General features: G+C 47.7%; 1 protein-coding gene across 1 annotated transcript in view; it reads left to right on the forward strand.

The window, feature by feature from the left end:
• Window positions 1–21,398, forward strand: part of LOC135241301 (cilia- and flagella-associated protein 47-like) — an 80,273-nt gene that overhangs the window by 13,186 nt on the left and 45,689 nt on the right. Inside the window, exons 15-34 of the mRNA XM_064311558.1 lie at window positions 50–294; window positions 1,046–1,176; window positions 1,397–1,519; window positions 1,763–1,894; window positions 2,200–2,277; window positions 2,738–2,882; window positions 3,446–3,531; window positions 3,662–3,830; window positions 8,021–8,109; window positions 8,690–8,849; window positions 9,366–9,564; window positions 12,689–12,898; window positions 13,387–13,487; window positions 13,757–13,903; window positions 14,913–15,132; window positions 15,797–16,009; window positions 17,820–17,901; window positions 18,182–18,286; window positions 18,680–18,878; window positions 20,959–21,056. Of these exons, the coding sequence (XP_064167628.1) occupies window positions 50–294; window positions 1,046–1,176; window positions 1,397–1,519; window positions 1,763–1,894; window positions 2,200–2,277; window positions 2,738–2,882; window positions 3,446–3,531; window positions 3,662–3,830; window positions 8,021–8,109; window positions 8,690–8,849; window positions 9,366–9,564; window positions 12,689–12,898; window positions 13,387–13,487; window positions 13,757–13,903; window positions 14,913–15,132; window positions 15,797–16,009; window positions 17,820–17,901; window positions 18,182–18,286; window positions 18,680–18,878; window positions 20,959–21,056 (2,932 nt within the window). The remainder of the gene's footprint in view (window positions 1–49; window positions 295–1,045; window positions 1,177–1,396; window positions 1,520–1,762; window positions 1,895–2,199; window positions 2,278–2,737; window positions 2,883–3,445; window positions 3,532–3,661; window positions 3,831–8,020; window positions 8,110–8,689; window positions 8,850–9,365; window positions 9,565–12,688; window positions 12,899–13,386; window positions 13,488–13,756; window positions 13,904–14,912; window positions 15,133–15,796; window positions 16,010–17,819; window positions 17,902–18,181; window positions 18,287–18,679; window positions 18,879–20,958; window positions 21,057–21,398) is intronic.

A 21,398-nucleotide genomic window follows, 5' to 3' on the forward strand; every position in this document is an offset into this window, starting at 1 on the left:
GTGCTCTTAGTGCAGTGCTGTTGATGCAGTGCTATGCTGTCCTCTGCAGGTGTGTCTCATACACAGTGAACAGGAAGCACTCTGGTCATGTGGTGGTCCAGGCGGAGGTGGTCCCTGTGGCCCTGGAGCTCTCGGCCTCAGAGGTGGTCCTGTGCCCCACCCACGGCCTCCTCGCCCAATCAGGCTACAGAGGCAGCGTCACACTGTCCAATCGGCGCAACCACCCGGCCCACTTCACCTGGAAGCCCATTATCACCGACCGTGGCATCGCGTTCTCAGTCCGACCTGCCACAGGTGACCTGTTCTCTCCCTGCGGCTCCACCCCCTTCCCCCTCCGTCCTGTGTCTGCACCCCACTTCTGTATCTGCAGTCTCCACATAGCAGAACACTCTACTGTGATACACTGTTCACCTTTATATGTACAGTGGGGACCAAGGGTCTAAGGAATTATACTGCCATATATATTATACTACCATGAATTGATTGTTTTCATTATTTATTCTGAGGCTAATACAATTATGATACTCCTTTTATACTTTCTTATTCTAGAAAACATCTTTATTTATAAGTTAAAAAAAACATGTATACATATTTATTAAAGGTCAAAAATAGTTAGTTCTTGCTGTGTCCACCTTTCGCCTTGATTACTGCCTTCGTTCTGCTTGGCATTTTTTCCACCACCTCATCTTCCATTTCATACCAGCGCTCTCTCAACACTAACCACAGATGATCTGCTGATGTGACATGATGTTTGGCCTTTTCCCTCTTCAGCTGATCCCACAGATGTTCAAATGGATTCAGGTCTGCTGTCTGTGGTGGGAATGCCATCCTAATAAGCTCCCCTTGTTCACAATAATGTATCTTGAATAAGAAGTGTAATAGGAGTGTAAAGTGTAAACCAGGACTTGGTGGTGTCCTAAGACTTTTGGTCCCCACAGTATCTGTAATTCCCACACTTTCTCCTGTCCCTATCTACACTCTGCCAGCCTGTAAGCTCTCCTCCGTCTCCCGCTCACACCTGTTCTCACCTGGGCTCTTCTCTCAGGTACCGTGGAGGCCTACCGTGAGCTGGACTGTGAGGTGGTGTGGCACCCTTCATTCTACTCCCCCCTGGAGGGGCAGTTTGACCTGTGCGTGCACCAGGGCAACACTGCCAGGCTGCAGTGTGTCGCTAAGGTAACCGCTCTCTGATTTCTGTGTGATTTCGTCAAAGGGGGAGGGGTTACGAGGATATTTATTTTCTTGCTTGATGAGATTTGTGGAGCTTTGTGTGGATGGGCTGTTTTGTATTTAGATAAGGTGTGTGTGTGTGGGTGCATGTGTGCATTTGTGTGTGTGTGTGTGTGTTTATTTTTTAATATCCTGTATATTGCACATAGTCTTTTCTCTCCCTCAGGTTGGGTCCTGCAGTGTCCAGCTGGCAGAAAAGCACATGTTATTGGGTTCAGTGCCTCTCAATTTCACAACCATTAGAACCACAGTATTGCGCAACACTGGCCACAACCACGCCTACTTCCAGGTAGGAACCCCACTGTATTACCCCTCATGGGTAATACAGTGAGAGAAGCACCTGTCACGTGTGTGAAATACACATTTGCTCTCTTACTGTATGTGTATCTACTGTTTCTGTTTTTAGTTTGAGGTGTGTTCTCATTTAGATTATTTGGATTGTATATGTGCGTGCATCGTCAGTCACAGGCATGTGCTGTGTACCTGTCTCTGGTGTATGATATGTACCATGTGTGCGGTGCACCTGTTTCAGGTTTTTGATGTGTACCCCCTGCCGGGGATGGTGGTGACTCCCTCAGAGGGTGTGGTGCCTGTGGGAGGGCAGGCGGAGATTCAGATCCACTTCACTCCGGAAGCGGTGGTGAAGTTCGACACCAGAGTGGAGGTGAGGGCTCAGCGGTCCGATTGTTGTGGTAAAAATGCAATAAATGTGAATGAAATTTAATGCAGTTACCTGGGAGTTGTTTGTATTTGGTTTGCATGTTAAATATTGATGTGTCATATAGAAAATGGGGGAAAAAGTGAACTAGCAGGCATATATACCTATGCCTATGTGTTTATCTGCAGGGTTATTGATGTTCTGTATAATCTGTGTGTATTTCTGTGTGTGCGTGTGTGTGTGCGTTCATGTATTTGCATTTGTGTGCGTGTGTGTGTGTGTGTGTGTGTGCGTGTGTGTGTGTGGAACAGATTGGTGTGAAGAGCTCTAAATCCCTGGAGCTGAGGCTGGGGGGGTTTGTGGAGCCCCCCCTAGTGGACATCAGTGTGGTGAGTGTTTATAATTCAGCAGCTGGAGGAGTCTCCTCTGTGACAGAAGTGTATTTTTAGTGTTCTCAGAATACCATCATTCGGGATTAAGAAAGAAATGGAAGCCTACTGACTGCAAAACCAAAGTTTTCTCTTAATTCCAAGATGACAAGAATGGTTTTTTTAAAAAGTGGTGGTGATAATTTTGCGTTTCTTTGTCACAGTAAAGGAATTTACATTTTTCTGGTAAAGATTTTAGGTGTTTTAAGTTCTCATATTAACCAGAAGTGATCACTAGTTGCTCAAATGTTGCCTGTTTAAGGAGAAGGGGGATGGGGGAGAAAAAGTGAGTGAATGGCATCTTTTTTTCCTCTTTCTTTTTCTCTCATCCCAATACCATAGATGCATTGAGAAAGTTATGCTTGTGACCTCCGGTGCAGCCTATCCCAGTGCTCCACATCTGCTGACTTTTGTTTTACAGAAGTCCTTCCAGTTCCACGGCGTCCATTCTGGCTCTACCCGAGCGGTTCCTTTCACCCTTCAGAACCTCTCCTCCTCCCCGGCCTGTGTGCAGTTTGACCTGTCGGAGCACAAAGACTTTGCTGTGGAGTTCCCTCAGGGCACAGGTAGATTCTGCCTGGGGCTTGGCCTGTCCATGCATTGATAGTAATGATCCATTAGTGTTAGCTAATATCCCCCCCCCCCCAGCACTACACGGTGTCTCCTCACCACACAGAAAAATCTATGGGTACGAAATTAACAATGATTTCAGAAGGCAGGTCTCTGTTGTGCATCCACTGGTAACCAAACGGATCGTGGTTCGAGGGACGGCTGATTGTGTTATTGTTAGGGCAGCAGTGCAGTGTAATGGTTAGGGAACTGGGTTTGTGGCCTGCGGGTTGTAGGTTCAATTCTCCCTAAGTAGGAAACAGCCGACGTGCCCTTGAGCCAGGTGCATAACCTGAATTGCTTCAGTACTATGTCCATATGCATAAATAGATGCCATTTAAATGCTCACATGTTTAGTGAATTGCTCTGGATGGGAGCGTCTGCTAAATGCCTATAATGTAAAAAGACAAGCCTCTGCCGTTCAGAGATGCTGGTTGCTGGGTGATACAGTGTTAGAACGGTTGCGTGATGCAGGCGAACAGTGGCTCTGTGATCTGTGTATCGGGCTTGTGTGTTACAGGCACCAGACTGGAGTCGCACCTCTATAAGATAACACTGGAGGGGCTGGAAACGGTGGAGTGTTCTCTCATATTCTCCCCGAAACAAGTAAGCGGGCTCGTGCCTTCTCCTGTTAACAAGCTGAGCGTTACAACGTCTTCCTGAAGTAGCCAAACGTGCGTCTCTTTTTTTTTCCGTTGACCCGTGAACGTGGGATTCCCGCGCTCACCTCTCGCAGGTCGCGGCGTACGACTTCAACCTGCCTGTGACTCTGAACAGCATCGGGGCCCCCTCTCCTCCCCCGAGCTCCGTGCCCAAAACGCCGTCCTTCCGGGACAGGCACATCGTCACCCCGCGGCCTCAGGCGGTCACCGTGGTGACGCCGTCCCGCAGGGTGCAGGCCACAGGTAAGACTGCTGTGTGCGTGCGTGTGTGTGTGTGTGTGGTGTCTGTGTGTGTGTGTGTGTGCGTGTGCACGCGTTTGTGTGTGTGTGTGTGTGTGTGTGTGGTGTCTGTGTGTGTGTGTGTGCGTGTGCACGCGTTTGTGTGTGCGTGTGTGCGTGTGTGCGTATGTGCGTGTGTGTGTGTGCACGCGTTTGTGTGTGTGTGCGTGTGTGTGTATGCGTGTGTGTCTGTGTGTGTGTGTGTGTGTGGTGTCTGTGTGTGTGTGTGTGTTCACGCGCTTGTGTGTGTGTGTGTGTGTGTGTATATGCGTGTGTGTCTGTGTGTGTGAGCATGTGCGTGCTTTCACTGGTGAAACCTCATTGCAGTGTATTCCAGCAGCACCAGCCCTGTTTCTCAGTAAAACATTAGAGCAGTGACTCATCTGTAACTGACACAGCCACTATTCTGTTCTTCGTCTGCTTTCCTTCGCCTCCGTTCCTCCTCTTATCCTCTGTTCCTCCTCCTATCCTCTGTTCCTCCTCTTCTCTGTCAGTCTCTGCCCCTCCGCCCTGAAAATCCTGTTTCAACACATTATTCCGATTCACTAATCAGTCATCTTCACGTGTGAGGCTGACTCCAGCCTCCACCACGGTCTGCACTGTCCTCCACTCACCTGTTCATGTGTGTGGACACCTTTAAATGTGTTTGTATGTAATGAGCTGTTAATCCTGTCCTGTACAAAGACAATAAACTCTGAGTGTCTCTCTGAAACTGTCCCTCTTCACTTCCTTTCTTTGCCACCTCAGTATTCTTCCCACTCCACCAGTTTCAAACTGTCCCTTCACTGCACACCCTCTCCCAGTTGGCATTTAACCCATTTTTAAGCGTAAGATCACAAATACGTGATTAGAATGTTCTAACGCTGATGTAACAATCACTGCCGGTAACTGGAAGCAATGGAGTTCTAGAACACTGACTTGGGATTTTGAAAAACAAAAAAAACATTCCAAACAAACTACTCTTCAGAGGTTTGAGTAATTGCCATTTACTTAATACTAACACAGGCCCCGCTTGCTGGCGCTGGACCAAGCTGCAGAGGACAGTTGGTTAGGCACCCAATGAACTGTGTTTGTTTTTCAGCTGGCAGCTGACAGGGAAGTGAACAGAGGCTTAGTTTCTGGCAACTCCAGCTTCTTTTCAAGGTTATGAACAGACAAACTAGGACAGTTGCAGTTCACTTGGTATTTTAAACATATACTAGGAGAACATTTTTTCATACCTGTTACATGAATTTGTGTGTGTGATCACACACTGAAAAAGCTTGGTGTTACCTTGGAGTGTATGTCACTGTTCTTTGTTCAGTGAGGTCACTTTAATTTTTATATGTATATTTATTTGAAGACATCTCCCATGTCGTCAAAAAGTGATTTATCCCTATCAGTATACATTAAAAACAAAGAGAGACCATGTGTACTCTGTAAGAGTTGATTTAACACTGAACATTTTACTGTGTGATTTCACTTGAAATGGAAGTCATAGCACACCACGAAACTCTCATTGCTAGGTAGCTTTACCATCACCGTTTTGAGAAAAGTGCGATATAAAGATTCCAGGAGTTTTTGCTCAGTCCCTGTTGCAGTGGAAATGCACGCTCTTGTCGTTGCCTGTGACCTGAGGAAGCCTTCCTCCATTTTATCACCGAGCTTCTGCCTATCCCCCGACGAGTCATTCTCTCTCAGAGCCAGTGTTACGCCAGAGCCATTATGTTCCTGTCTGCCCACCAAATATTACGTAGTTTAAGGTCTCATCTTTGAAACACAGCTCATGAGGAAATTTGCGACTCTCGAAAGCCCTACTGCACTGGGCATGGGCACTAAGGATCACAACCCGAGCATGTCCCCACCCTGGTCACATGGTCAGCTTGGTCTTCTGTTTTAAACCAAGTTAAGGTGAGTTAAGTGTGATTAACTGCTTTAATCTATCCATTAAATTCTGATTAAAAAAATACAAAAGCTTAGCAGACCTTCAGGCTCTCCCGGTCCAGAGCTACTAATGAACAACTCAGCTTTTTTTTTTTTTTTTTTTTTGGGGGGGGAAGCTTTTTCTGGCCCTTCCGTGCTGTGAAATGGTGAAAAATTGATGCTTTTACAAAAGGAGTGGGTGGTAATTTATTGTAAACGCTAAATTGCTAGCCGCGCAGCCGCGATTCCCCTCACTCGCTGTGCGAGTGCTCTTGGCGTTAATAACCCCAATAAATCAACATAAAGCCCACATTTGCACATTTAGACAGAAATTATGTCTTTCCATCAAGCAGCACTGCTAACCTTGCGCCGGTCATCGCTTGAGTGAAAGGGCGAGAGATTATGTGCGTGGGGGTGTGCGGGACTGCGGTAGCGAGTGGCTAACGTTAGGACGCTGATTAATCGCACCGCGGAGGGGAGAAAAACTTTCTCCGCCTTGTTAGGACAAATTCAGACTGCGCTGATTGCATTAGACAGACACTGCATTGTCTGAAGCTTCCCCCAGCGCACAAGTGATTCACAGTCTCTTTGTCACACAGAACAGTAGGAAGAAAAAAAAAAAAAGGAAGATTCAGAGATGCAGGTGTACTGTTGCTGGGTGATGCGGTGTTTGAGCTGTTGTGTGATGCAGGTAGTGACTCTCTGATGGTTGATGCATCTGTTGTGGAAAAACTAAGACTAACTTCCCCCCCAATATAAACACCTCTAAATAATTATGCCACACCTTTACTAGGCATGTGGATTGTATGACGGATTCACGCGTTAAGGAAAGGTGTGAATGAATGACAGACGTGTGCCATCGCATGTGGAATCAGGAGGGGACGTTTTGAAAAGGTCACAAGCTTGTATAGTTCATAGGCTAAGGCAAGAGAAAGAACGTGTTAAAATGTAAGCTCTGTTCACTATACACACTTGTTATTCAGGATCTGCTGTGTGCAGCATCTGATTCTCCAAACTCCTCTCAGGCAAACGGAACGCTATATTATGGTGAAGAATCACTCAGTTGTCAGAGGCCCACAAGTGTTTTTGTCTGATAAAAGAGGGAAACTCAGTTAAAGGAATTTGATTTTAGATTTAAACATTAAGCATGCCAGTGCATATAGATTGTGAAGGGCGACCAGAAAACAAAACCTAAAGAATTACAGCAAAAATACAAGGAGTATTAAAGAAGACAGTCTATAACAATCAGATCTCACATCCTGAAATGGGAAGAATGAACAACACCTTGTCTGAGAGTACTGTAGAATACAAATTCAGGATTGCTGGAGGAATAATTTGCAGAAGTACATTACTCTGTTTTCATGGTGGATATATTCTGTACGTACATTGTGGTTTTTGACGTAGAAATGTGATATACAAATTTGGTACTACTTTGTTACCATGTTACAGTTTTTGGAAACGTTTATAAAAATATTCATATACATACACTCTGCACACAATTATATAACGAATTAACAGCAAAATTTCATTAAAGCTTGAATGTGTCTCGTTAATACATACAGCTCTAGCATACACAGAATTTATAAACTGGAATTTAACAGCAATGAATTGGACTTCAATCTTTATAAATCTTTGGCCTAATGGACTCAAGACGTTAACTTTTAGTTTTAATTTTTTTGCTGCAGTACATAGTTTGGACCAGCAGGGGTCTAAAGATGCTGGAAGGAAAGGGGACTGAAGGGCTGTGTGTGTACCCCTTTGTCCGGGGCTGGGGAGAGCAGATGCCCTACATTGCACACAGTCAGATTAATGGCCTGCAGGCTGCAGTGGCTCTCTGGGGCACTGTGTCTCTCAGTCTTTGTGTGTGTGATCTCTGGTGTACTATTCTGGGCCTTCCCTCTGCATTCCACACGCAGGTGTGATGTTCCAAATGTCGGATTCCTCCCCTCACACCTGCATCCTTTTCCCGTCCTCTCGCACACACTGAGGGAGGTGTGTGTGCGCGCACGTTTGTTTGTGTGCTTGTGCGTGTGTGTGTGGGTGTGTACATGCATACGTGTGTGTGTGTTTGTGCTTGCGTGCAAGCATGCTTGCGTTCATGCGTGCATGTGTTCGTGTGCATGTACGTGTGTGCGTGTGCGTGTGCGTGTGAGTGTATGTGTGTCTGTGCATGTGTGTGTGTGTGTGTGTGTATGTGTGTGTGCTCGTGCGAGTGTATATTGTGTCTCAGGCTAGTTATATTTTGTCCTCAGCTCTGAGGCCCCCTCTGGAGATGTCTCAGTCCAGCGTACATTTTGAGATAAACCCTGTGGAGGGGTCAGCCACTGCAGTGAAGATACAGGTACAGCCTGCCTAAGTGTGCCTGGATACTGATCTGTAATCAAGAAGGATCACTGATCCATACAAATACACCCTCTCTGCACGGAGGAGCTGTCCTTCGAGCTAGAAATGGTGGACAGAGTACCTATCTGACCCAGTTCAGCACATAGTTCCCCTTCTGGATATGCAATGTACTGCAATATATTATAAATATGTGGACCTGTGTGGGAAATACAGTGATAAACATATTTCACGGAAGTGTAATATATTGCTTTAACTTAAAGTGGCAGTAATTATTATATCTGCCAATGTGCAATGAAGTGTTTTGTGATACATAGATAGTATTTTATTTAAGCATATTTTACTATATATTCCGGTTGCATGAGGGTCTAAAAGCATTCATCCTAGTATATAGACACTCATGAACTATTAGACAATATAAAAAGTAGTCCAGTCTAAAGAGGGATCCTGATAGATCAAAGGGAGAAAGATGAACTCAGTCTGTAGAGACCTGAACGTGTGTTCAGTGCCAGGAGGGAGTTTGTGGTTGTCAGTCACTGCGTGAGCTGCTGTGTGCTTCTCCTGTCGCTCGCCGCCTGCAGACCCTGGAGCTGAGGAACTCCTCCCAGGAGGAGGTGCGCTGGAGGTTTGCTTGGAGAGCACCTGCACACGGGGCCGAGGAGGGCGAGTTCGCCGTCTCCCCGGAGACCGGAGTCCTGCGGGCCGAGCAGTCCGTGTGCATTACCATTACATTTTCACCAGGTAGTCACCCGGAAAAACACAGGAGTACGCATGCGCACACAAAATAGACACGCATCATCTCTCTCTCTCTCTCTCACACACACACACACATACATCATACGCCACATCATAATGAGGAAAATGTCTGTGTGGTAAGAAGATTAAGTGTGTGTGTGTGTCTCTGTGTGTGTGTGTGTGTGTGCGCGCCTGTGCGCGTGTATGTGTGCGTGTGCGTGTATGTATGTATGTGTGTGTGTGTGTGTGTATTGTGTGTGCACATGTGCGTGTGTGTGTGTGTGTGTGTGTGTATGTGTGTGTGTTTTGTGTGGTATATGTGTCAGTATGTGTGTGTGTGTGTGTGTGTGTGTTGTGTGTCTGTGTGTGTGTGCGGTGTTGTGTGGTTGTGTGTGTGTGTGTGTGTGTGTGTGTGTGTGTGTGTGTCTGTGTGTATTGTGTGCGCGTATATGTGTGCACGTATGTGTGTGTGTGTGTGTGTGTGTGTTTACGTGTGTGTGTGTGCGTGTGTTTAATCCCTAGCCTCACCCGGATGCCTCAGTGTCACGCTGCCTCTCTTCCTGTGGGAGGAGACGCTCCACCCCTACAGACTGCTCTCCCTCAGCGCCCGTGTGCACGCGCCCACCATCTCCTTCCTGCCCGCGCGTGTCATCCTCGCACCCGTGCCTCTGGACACGCCCGCTTCTGCCACACTCACCCTGCTGCCCAGTGGGTACACCAGGTCAGTGCCTCCGCTGGAAAACCCTTTCAGGTGTGAGATCACAAATATGTGATTAGAATGTTCTGAACTGAACATTCTAATACTGAAGTAACAATCACTACTGGTAACTGAAAGCTATGGAGTTCTAGAACACTGACTTGGAATTTTGAAAAAAAACATTCCAAAAAACCTTCCGTCAAAGGGTTTAAAAAAGGGGCCTGCAGATGATGTACGAGGGATGTGTCCCACATCCTGCAATTGGCTGTTTTCTCTTCTCAATCTGCCAATCAAAAAACAGTCATGGATGGACAGGGACCCATTTATGACTGAGCTATAATAAGTGCAGTTCTTTGGTGACTTACTCCAAGGGTGAGATCATGGCATCCAGTAGTCATACCGCCCTGTAGCCATTTCTCACTGGATCACTGAATGTATTCAGGGCTGGGCTTGGAAAGGCTAGTTTTCTCTGCTTCCCCCAGCTCTACTAAATAAGCCTTTTCCTCTTATTCACCATGTGACGTGCGATGAGCGCTCCTGCCCAATCTCTGCTCATTATGCAGGAGAACGCTCCGCGCCGGTGGGGGTTTGGGTGCGGTACCCACCCCTGATATCCAAAGTGCAAGGAGGAGAGCCATTTGCACCATGTGAATGCAAATCAGGGTCCTGCTTGCATTCCTCATAAGAGCAGCTTGCCGGGTGGTACTGCTTCAGAAGAGAAGGAACTTGTATTCATATCTTCTCTGGTCATATTTAGGCTGATTCATGGTATATTATTATAGGGCTCAGGGCCACAGCTATGGATTCTTGGGCCCAGGACAAAACATATTGGGAGGCCCTTCCCCGCCAGTATATTTTGTAACAGATTAAAAATACTTACACCCCTTGGGCCTGCGCCTGGGACAGAGTGTTCTAGTTGCCCCCCACCCCCATTCCCATCAGCAGATCTGATAGGGTTAAGAGAGATATCGGGTTTGTATATTTATTGATCGTTGTGAATGCAGTAGAAATACAAATAAGGATACAATATTGAGTATTGCATGTTAATATTGTATTGTACACACGCAGGCCAGAATTTTTTGCACCCTTGATACCAATGAGCAAAAAAAAAAACTGTATAAATTAACAAAGGTAATGAGCTGTGTTGCATGCTCAGAGATAGAAAAAACTATATTCTTTTATTCTAACACAATTGTTCTGAGAAAAAGTTTTGGTAGCAAGTAATTTTCTTTCCCAGAGGGGTGGGCGTCAGACATGAATCCCCTGCTTCAGACCTGGGTAAAATACGTATTTGTTTTGGATTCAAATACTTTTCTGTGCTCTATTGATCTTGCCTGGCGTAATTGAGCCCGCCAATATGACCAGAAGGCGGGGGTTTGCACTTTTTGAGAGTATTTAATTGGTTCCAATACACCAGACAAGATCAGTAAGGCGGAGAAAAGTGTTTGAATCCAAAACAAATACATATTTGACCCAGGCCTGCCCTGCTTTCAGTGTTCTGCACACAGTCCTGTATCCAGGACAAAACCACTGAGTCATCTTCTGTTGTGTTTCATCATATGATCATTATCTTCATCCTCCACACAGATTGTTAGCTATATATTCATATATATATATATAATATATTTATAAATATATTTATACAGTATTCATGCATACCGTATGAGTACTGAAATGTGGAGAATATATGAATATCGTATTTCTGTTGGATATATATAGATTCATGGTGAAAGTTAATATGCATGTGTATAGTATTGATGAGTATTCCTGACCGGTGTATTGAGCAGTAAATTGCCAATGCTGAAATGATTATGGACATGGCAGTGTAGATATTTCATACAGGCAGTTTCAGTCTGAGAATAATGGTCATGGTGCTGTACAACCCACGGATATTTGTGTTGTGTGGATGCTGCTTTAATTATTACTATTAGTAATGGCTTTTTTAATCATCCCTTCTGTGGTTTTAAATGTTCTTTTCAATTTCACACTGAAGGCGTTCAGAAGTTATTCTCTCATTCCTTGAATTAAAACTCATTGTGAGTGTGAACACAGAAGCCGGAAAATAATTATTCTAAAAAATGTATTTCTGCTGTGAATTTTTTACTGTCTGAAGGCCGTCCCATGGGAGCCACAGAGTCTGATTCATTTGCTTGAGAGAGAGAGAGAGAGAGAGAGAGGGAGGGCGAGATACGAGGGAATAACAAGCAGAGAAGCTTCAAGCTCCTCATCCTTTTTCTCACAAAGATTGCCTTTCTTGTCTACAGTTCTGGAAGTTTCCCTGTATTTTCCCTGTACACAGTGTTGCGGCGAAATGTAAACAATCTAAATAAATAGCAAAGTAAGCAGTAAGTATTGCACATATGTGAATATTGCATTTTATATCCTGTTTGTTCAATTTACCCCCGTCAACCAGGTTAGTACAATAATAATAAAATAAATTAACTTCATCTTCAATCTGGTGTCTGGTTTCAAATAAAATGTAACTGAAATGTAATTGTATGGGGGGTGGACTGAGAATTTCGACTCGTATGCTTCGTATTTTTGATATTTTTTTCTGACCCGCAGACACACTTATCCAGAGTGACTTGCCCACAGTGAGCCTGCTTGCATTCTTTTAAACCCGGCGCATTCGTACAGCTGGGTGTTTTTCTGAAGAGAGACTGAGGGTTAAGTGTCTTACTCAGGGGCACGATGGCCACGCGCCAGATGGGACTTCAACCTGCGTGCTCGCAGCTGCAAGCCCAGTTTCCATTATGCTGCACTCCCACCCACTGAATGGAAATATAGTCATTTTATATTTCGCTGGATGAAAAGGGCTTCTGAAAACGCCTCTCGGAGATCGCCGCTGTTCTGAGATGTGTGCTTGAGCGTGGCCTCCTTGACTGCGAGCGCACTCGGGGGAAGTTGTCATTGTCGATGGGAATGGATTTCCTGTGGGCGGGGGTGCTGTATGTACCACAGCGCGGCCTTTCTGGCTCGCCAGGTCCATCACAGTCTTTTTGAACCTCCTCCGCCCCTACCCACACACATTCCTCCTCCTCTCTCCCTCGTTCTGCTCTCCTCTCCTCTCCCTCATCCCTTTCTCGCTCATACCAGTCTCCCATCATTCCTTAACTAATGGTGGCCACTTTTGTCATGTCTTCTCCAGGGGGTCCTGGCTTCGGGTGGAGCTGGAGGAGGTGGTGCTGGAGGACGGCGGGCGGGTGCAGCCCTTTTCGGTGGTCCTCCCCCAGGGCGGGGCCGTCCCAGCGCAGTCTGCAGGGAGCAGCGAGCCCCTCACCTGCTCCGTCACCTTCCGCTCCCAGCAGCCCCTCTCCGTCGCCTCTCTCATCACCTTCTCCGACCGGGACGGCAACAGGTATGCGTTTATCGGCCAATCACAGCTTCCTGTGCTGAGCTACGGTACAGGGCAGCCAATCACAGCTTCATGTGATTACCTACAGTACAGAGCAGCCAATCACAGTTTCACGTGCTTACCTACAGTACAGGGCAGCCAATCACAGCTTCATGTGATTACCTACAGTACAGAGCAGCCAATCACAGCTTCATGTGCTTATCTACAGTACAGGGCAGCCAATCACTGCTTAATGTGCTTATCTATAGTACAGGTCACCCAATCGCAGCTTCATGTGATTACCTACAGTACAGGTCACCCAATCACAGCTTCATGTGCTTACCTACAGTACAGGTCACCCAATCACAGCTTCACATGCTTACCTACGGTACCGGTCACCCAATCACAGCTTCATGTGCTCAGCTACAGTAGAGGGCAGCCAATCACAGCTTCATGTGCTTACCTACAGTACAGGTGAGGCACTGTGTCTACAGTCTTCTCTCCGTGTTCAGGTTTCAGGTAGAGGTGTGTGCGACGGCGGATAACTGCCTGCTGACCGTCTGGCCTTATCTTGCTGTGCATCGCTCCGACCAGCAGATCATTCTCAAGAGTGGTAAACCACATCATGCTGCGTGTAACCTCACCTGTGTGTGTGTGTCTGCGTTCTCACGTGCGTGCGTGCTCAGGTGTGTGCGTGCGCTGCGTGAGTTTGTGTGTGTGTGTGTGTGTGTGTGTGTGTGTGTGCGTGTGCATGTCATTGTATGTGTGCATGTGTTTTTTTTCTGTAAAATCCCATACAGAGCACAGTGATGTGTGCCTATATTACTGTGTAAGTTAGTTCTCATGTTTCTCAGGTCACGGGGTGCTTTATTTCTCTTTTAGGACATCTGAGTGGGGAATCGGGACAGACCCAGCTGATAGGGGAGGCCATGCTTCGACCGTGCCCCTCCCGTGACTCCCTGTCCCGCAGCACCACCTCCAGCTCCACCTTCGCCATGCTGAGCTCCGTCAGGGGGGAGACGCCATCCAGTGAGACTCACGCTTCCCGTTTCCTGTTTCCCGGTTTCCCAATGCGTGTGTTCCCCTCAGAGAACGTTCTAGCGCGAGACCTTTCAGCGGGGCTCCCCGTATTTCCGAGCGACAAGCTCAAGATCAAATTCGTTCCGGCGACGCAAAACAAAATGTCTCCCGGCACTGACAAGTGCAGTCGCTCTCCTCTACAGTCTATCAGGGAGGGCAGTTTGAACTGAATGTGCGAGCCATAAAATCCTGCTCACATTTCAGATATATATTAAGCGGCGCAACACAAGTATGTTTTATGCGGTGTGTAATTTGTGATGTTTACGGCTTTGTGTGGCGGGTGGAAATTTCGCCGGACCCGATTGGCCTCTGACTGCGAGCGCCGCTGGGATGCCGGGGATGAGGTCACAGCTGGAGCTCCTCCTCGCTGTTATTTCATTCCGGCTCTCCCGGCTCAGCTGTCTGTCACGGCGCCGTCATGTTTAATCTTTTAATAGATTAGAAAATCAAAGCTCCCTACAAGAGTATTCATCACCTCAGTTGTCCTCTGCCCCCCCCCCGAAATAAATTTTAGATGGCGGTGCGCGCTCGCTAGCTGGCCGATTCGGGAAGCGGCCCGGGTTGCCGGCAGATAATAAAGTGGAATCGAAACGCAAAGATGCATCACTCTCATGCCAAATCCTGAAAGGTTCTTTGGGAAGCTGCATCACTTACAGGGTTTCCTCGTGCTTCCCCAAGCTGAAGTTTGGGGGCGAGGCACCCAATCGTATTGATTGTGTAATCGGGTTTCCCGAACTAATTCCTTTTTTACGGATACCTGGGAGGTTGTGTGTCCACACCGAGGTGGGCGGGAGGACCGTAGGGACTGACTTAGCTCAGGGAGAGCTTGCGGGGCTCACAGAGGGGGGCTGTCAGAGATTTGGGAGATCCTGTGGGACAGCTGGACCTGAGAGTTTTGAGCGCTGTGGGTGAGTGTTTTGGGAAGTCCTGCGGGACTCACAGGGGGGTGTGTTCCCAGACTCGGAGGTGGAGAGCGGCAGCGAGTGTGGGCCGCAGAGGAAAGAGCAGCCGGACGTCCCGGAGAGGATGGGGGCTCTGGGGCTCCCCTGCTTCCCCCCCGAGGACTCCGAGGAGAGCTGCTTCTGCCAGGCCGTCCTGCAGGCTGCGCAGAACTGGTTCAGCCAATTCGGCTGGCCCCGGGGGCCACACCCCATCACCCTGCCCCAGGGCCTGAGGAGGTGAGCGCACCGGCCCACACGCATTGGGGTTGACGCTGTCGTCCAAGCATCCGCCCATTCATTCATGCGCTCATCCATTCATCCACTCATCATCACTCAGTCATCACCTGCTTCCCCATCGCCCACCAGGGGCGCTGCCTAATTTCAGCGCGTTTTACACAGGATGTGAAAAAGGCCCGAGATTATCAGGAGAAAAAGGGGTCTCTATTTTAATTAAGGCCTTTCATCTTATAAATGGCTCTAAGCAAACATCAGCCGCAGAAGTGATGACCCAGCGTGTGCAGGCCCCTGAATGTGTTTGCCTGAAAGTGCTGCTGTTCATGCCTGTGGTCGGTTTCCTGTCTGTAGTCAGCAGTGTTTATGCGGTACTGCACATTTTTCCATTATCCGCCTTCGCTTGTACATAACCCCCCTGTCCAGCGCTAAAGGTCTCCTGTAACTGATATCTGCAGTGGTAATCGAGTGCGCACTTATGGATGTCTCTCTCTCTCTCTCTCTCTCTCTCACACTCTCTCTTTTGTGCTCTTCCTCTCTCTCACTCTCTCTCTCACACTCACACTCTCTATTTGTGCTCTTTCTCCCTCTTACTCTCTTTTTCTTTCTCTCCCTTTCTTTCTGTCTACCTCTCCCTCCCTCCCTCCTTCCCCCTCTTTCCCCCGCTCAGGGCCGTGTGTAAGATGCTGGCCCCTGACCCGGGTCAGAAGAAGGCCTACCAGGTGCACCATGGGAAGGACACGAAGACCGTCTACGACATGCTCCTCCACCTGAGCGGCCAGGTGCTCCCCGGACTCAGCAGCAGCCAATCGCTGCCCCGCAGTCTGCCGAAACGCGCCGAGCAGCTCCGCCGCCAGCACGCCACGCTCCTGTCCTTCCTCAGGTAACACACCTGTCCTGCAGGCCACGCTCCTGTCCTTCCTCAGGTAACACACCTGTCCTGCACGCCACGCTCCTGTCCTTCCTCAGGTAACACACCTGTCCTGCAGGCCACGCTCCTGTCCTTCCTCAGGTAACACCCTGTCCGAGGCCACGCTTCTGTCCTTCCTCAGGTAACACACCTGTCCTGAGGCCACCTTCTGTCCTTCCTCAGGTACACACCTGTCCTGCAGGCCACGCTCCTGTCCTTCGGACACACCGTCCGCAGGCCCGCTGTCTTCCTCAGGTAGCACACTGCTGTAGCCACGCGCTGTCCTTATCCAGGAGCACCTTCCTGCATGATGCCACGCTCCTGTCCTTCCCAGGTAACACACTGTCCTTAGGCCAGCTCTGTCCTCCTCAGGAACACACCCTGTCCTGATAGCACCGCACCTGTCCTTCCTCAGTAGCACACCTGTCCTGCAGGCCACGCTCCTGTCCTTCCTCAGTACACACCTGTCCTGCAGGCCACGCTCCTGTCCTTCCTCAGGTAACACACCTGTCCTGCAGGCCACGCTCCTGTCCTTCCTCAGGTAACACACCTGTCCTGCAGGCCACGCTCCTGTCCTTCCTCAGGTAACACACCTGTCCTGCAGGCCACGCTCCTGTCCTTCCTCAGGTAACACACCTGTCCTGCAGGCCACGCTCCTGTCCTTCCTCAGGTAACACACCTGTCCTGCAGGCCACGCTCCTGTCCTTCCTCAGGTAACACACCTGTCCTGCAGGCCACGCTCCTGTCCTTCCTCAGGTAACACACCTGTCCTGCAGGCCACGCTCCTGTCCTTCCTCAGGTAACACACCTGTCCTGCAGGCCACGCTCCTGTCCTTAAACGCCAGCCCCGTGACTAAATGGACTGGTAAATGGACTGCATTCATATAGCGCTTTTATCCAAAGCGCTTTACGATTGATGCCTCTCATTCACCCATTCACACACGTACAATTAGGGGTCAGGTGTCTCGCTCAGGGACACTTTGACACGCCCAGGGCGGGGGTTCGAACCGGCAACCCTCCGAACTGCCAGACAACTGCTTTTACCTCCTGAGCTATGTCGCCCCATCAGACGTGTGTCGCACAGTGATGTCACAGCTCAAGACTGCTGAGTCACGGGGTGCCTCGTGGCGCAGCCTGTAGAGCGCTGTACGCGTGCTCATTACGAGCCGCGGCGTCGGCGGTTTGAGTCCGACCGCGCGACCTCTGTCGCACGTCTCTCCCTCTCTCTTCCCCTGTCCTTCCTGTCTCTCTACACTGTTCTGTCCAATAAAGCTGAAAAGCATGTTTAAAAAAAAAAAAAAAGACTGCAGAGTCGCAATAACCCGCAGCCAGCACCGTGGGCAAACTCGTTTAAAAACACCATAACGTTCTTTTGCCAAAAAAATATGTCAGTTTATTAAGAAGATGCAATAAAACCCTAAAAACATACAAAGACAGGGCGGACCCAGTAGAACTGACCTGTCTCTCTGTCAGACCAGAACCGATCTGTGCTGTCTAAACAGAGTTATCAGGTTAGTTCCTCTGACATCAGTGACAATGAGGATGGGACAGAGAGAGACTGGAAGCGAAAGGGGAGAAAAGGGAACATGAGTCTTCCGGTCCACTGCTAAATAAAAAACTGCAAAAAAAATAAAATAAAACCCAAGCACTGATTATACTGCCAACCACCAGTGTTAAGCGCTTTAAATAAACCCCCAATATCAAGCTATAACTGAAAAAGGGCCAAGCAAAGCAGGAAAGGGAACAGATGAACAAAACACAGTGGTTGCGTTTTGTGTTCCAGCGCTCAGGGGGCCTGCCTGTCCCATATTAGACCTGAGTACCTCCTGGATCAGCAGGAATACAACCACTGGCAGTCCCTACCAGTAAGAGCTGCACTGCGCTGTACTCCTGTACACAGATACACACAAACACACATACACACACACACACACACACGCACACATACACACACACACACATACATGCACACGCACGCACGCACACACACACACATACACACACATACGCAGACGGACAGACACACAGACGCACAGTCAGACACGCAGATACAGACATACACACATACAGACACGTACACACACACACACACACACACAGACCCACCCACACACAGTTGCACATTTTCGTTTCTATCTGTTTCAGGATCAGCAAAAGAATGGGGCAGTGGGTCCGGTCAGTCTGGATGACATGGCCTTTGAGTCTCTGAGCAAACGTGCCTGGACTGATGTTCTGCTGCAAACCTACAAGGTAAAGAAAGCTTTTTCAGAGCTGAGTCAGCTCCACTTAGTATGACACGCGACACCTCACTGTTTACCACACTACCACCATCAGGCCCTATCACCAATCAATCGCATAATGCTGCTTTAGCTTGTCTTCAACAGCAATGTCAGCAGTTAAGTCCGTGTGTGTGTGTGTCTGTGTGCATGTGTGTGTGTGTGTGTGTCTGTGTGTCTGCGTGCATGTGTGTGTGTGTGTGTGTGTGTTTGTGTGTCTGTGTGTGTGTGTTGTGTGTGTGTGTTTGTGTGTCTGTGTGCATGTGTGTGTGTGTGTGTCTGTGTGTCTGCGTGCATGTGTGTATGTGTGTGTGTGTGTGTCTGTGTGTCTGCGTGCATGTGTGTATGTCCGCATGTGTGCTCTCAGGTCTTGGTGCTCCCCCGGGTTACAGAGGTGAACTTGGAAAATCTCCCGGATTGGGAGAGTTTTGGGCACATCCCCAGGATCAACCCTGACCCCCTAGCCAGCAACATCTACTCCACCTGGGAGAGAAGGCTCCTCACCTGGCTCAACCTTCACTACCACAAGATGAGAAGCGTGGTGTGGAACCCCAGCGTCTGTAAAGGTAAGGCTTGCATCAGCTTGTAGTCCTGTAAAGGTGAAGGTTTGGCTATGAGTTTGTAGTCCTGTAAAAGTTAAGGATTAGCTATGAGGACCAGCTTGTAGTCCTGTAGAAATTAAGGTTTGTCTGTGTGAGCCAGTTTGTAGTCATTTAAATGTGAAGGTTTTGCTGTGAGGGCTAAAATGGGTCAAGGAAAACTCAAAAATCGGTCAAGGAAACGAATGTACAAAAGTACAATACGAAAGCAGGATGGAAACAACCGAAGACTTGTAATATGTGTATTGATTTAGAAATGTAGATATAAAAGCCTAATTCCTTCAGTTCAGTACTTGGACTGTAAGATGGCTGAAGGGGTGGCTTTCAGTGGGATACGGAAGGCTCTTCTCCAACTGAGACCAGAGGACGAGTGTTGGGGTCTCCATCCGATGGAACACTACTGCTTACAGAATAGAATGCTGGTAGAGTTCTTAATAGTATAGAACTCTATTCTCTCATGCAGTAGTTCCTAATCTTTCTCTCACTGGTTGGTGGTGGAAAAAGAAGGTGTCAGCTTTCTCGCAAATAAATCTGAATTTTCATCTAACAGGTTTGGGGTTTTCCTTTACCTTTGTGCTTCTGCTTTTGCTGTATTTTTTAACGAATTGTAGATGCATACTTGCACACTTGTGTATGGGCTTGGGGGTTAGGCACGTTTCCATCCCTCAGAGGTTCTAGTTTTGCAGCTAAAAATGATGCCTAGAATGCAAATAAGTTCTTGGAAGCATCTGGATAAGATTGAAAAGTAGGCCTTCTTCTGAATTCATTAGAAGAAGAAAAAAAAATCCAGCCTCAGTTAAGTGCCACTGCAGAGCTTGAAATTAGAAATTTGAGCATTTGTCAGGCTGAATGATAAGAACCTGGTTTTTCTAATGTACTGTAGTACAGACATCAATTTCAGTTGGCAGGGGTCAGGGGAACTGTTCTGGTTTTCGGCTGATTGGACTCAGGGTGACCCACTTTCTGTTTTTGCTTTGTTCTGACCTTGCTGGCCGTCCTGAGAACATTCTTGGTCCAGCTTGTGAATGAGAATAATAAGTAAAACAGTTTCAGTAGAGAAAAATGTATCATTTAATTACTTTGCGTATCTGGCAGTCAACCATTATCAGACACTCCGATTCTTAGTAGCCACTGCAATAATAACAATTGATTTTCTTTTACAATAAAGTACATTTGTCAAACACTTCTTGGTGAAATTAGCCCAAGGCAAGATAATATTTGCTCCACTGTTGTTTTGCCTAGTGCATCTCTCTCTCTCTCTCTGTCTCTTTCAAATTCAAATTCAAATTGCTTTATTGATAGGAAATGCATAGGTACATATTGCCAAAGCATCATAAATCAATTCAAAATACATATTTACAGTGGAATACTAATAATTAATATTCTATTTAAAAAAAAAATAGAACAATAACAATATTAATGTTCAATTGGCATAAGTATTTAAAGAAAATAAATAAATAAATAGATAATTATAATTATATCTGTCTTTCTCTCTCTCTTCCTGGCTACCTGCTGTCTGTCAGAATAACTTTTTATGATTAGAGAATGGGTTTGACCAAAAGTTATGAAGATAGTTTCCAAAACCAATATTTATGTTAACTTATGTATAGCTCATTTATGCTTTTTATACTTTATATTTGACTCACTCCCTCCAAATAAGACTCTTTATTTTGTCTCTCTCTCTCTCTCTCTCTCTCTCTCTCTCTCTCTCTCTCTCAGTTAATTGCCTTGCTAGCTGAAAATGACAAGGATCTCTCAATTAATTGCTGTGTTTTGTAGCTCCATTTAATAAAACCGTGTGAAGCAGATACAGTAAATGTAGCAAGGTGATCTGCTTAGTGTACACTGCGCATATAGGCTGTGGTCTTACCGATAAGCAAAGAGGAAATGATCAAAACTGTGCAGTATGTAGTTAGGGAGTATAGGGCTGAGCCGTATTGGAAGGGTTCCTGAGTGTTTTACACGTGAAGGCCTTCAAACACGGTCTCTGCTGAATGATGACCACCCACCCTGTGAATAAGCGCATTTTCCCACGTTCTCTCCGCAGGTGACGTCCCGCCGGCCCGGTGGATCGTGAACTTTGACCTGGACCTGGTGGACGGACTGGTCCTGGCGGCTGTGCTGGCAGCGCACTGCCCTTTCCTGGTGCTGCCTCCTTCCCTGCCGTAACTCTGCGTGCGAGTGTGTAGCTGTGGGTGCAAGTGTGTGTGTGTGTGTGGCGCGGGTGTCCACGCGGTGGCGTGTGTTTGTGTGGGTACACGGTGACACGTGTGTGTGTATGTGTGTACACGGTGACACGTGTGTGTGTGGTGCGGGTGTCCACGCGGTGTCGTGTGTGTGTGGTGCAGGTGTGTGTGTGCGTATGTGTGTGTGGTGCAGGTGTCACGCGGTGACGCGTGTGTATGTGTGTGTGTGTGGTGCGGGTGACCATGCGGTGACACGTGTGTGTGTGTGTGTGTGTGTGTGTGTGTGTGTATGTGGCGTGCG

The sequence above is a fragment of the Anguilla rostrata genome, chromosome 15 (genome assembly GCF_018555375.3).
Source record: "Anguilla rostrata isolate EN2019 chromosome 15, ASM1855537v3, whole genome shotgun sequence".
In the NCBI taxonomy this organism is placed as follows: domain Eukaryota; kingdom Metazoa; phylum Chordata; class Actinopteri; order Anguilliformes; family Anguillidae; genus Anguilla; species Anguilla rostrata.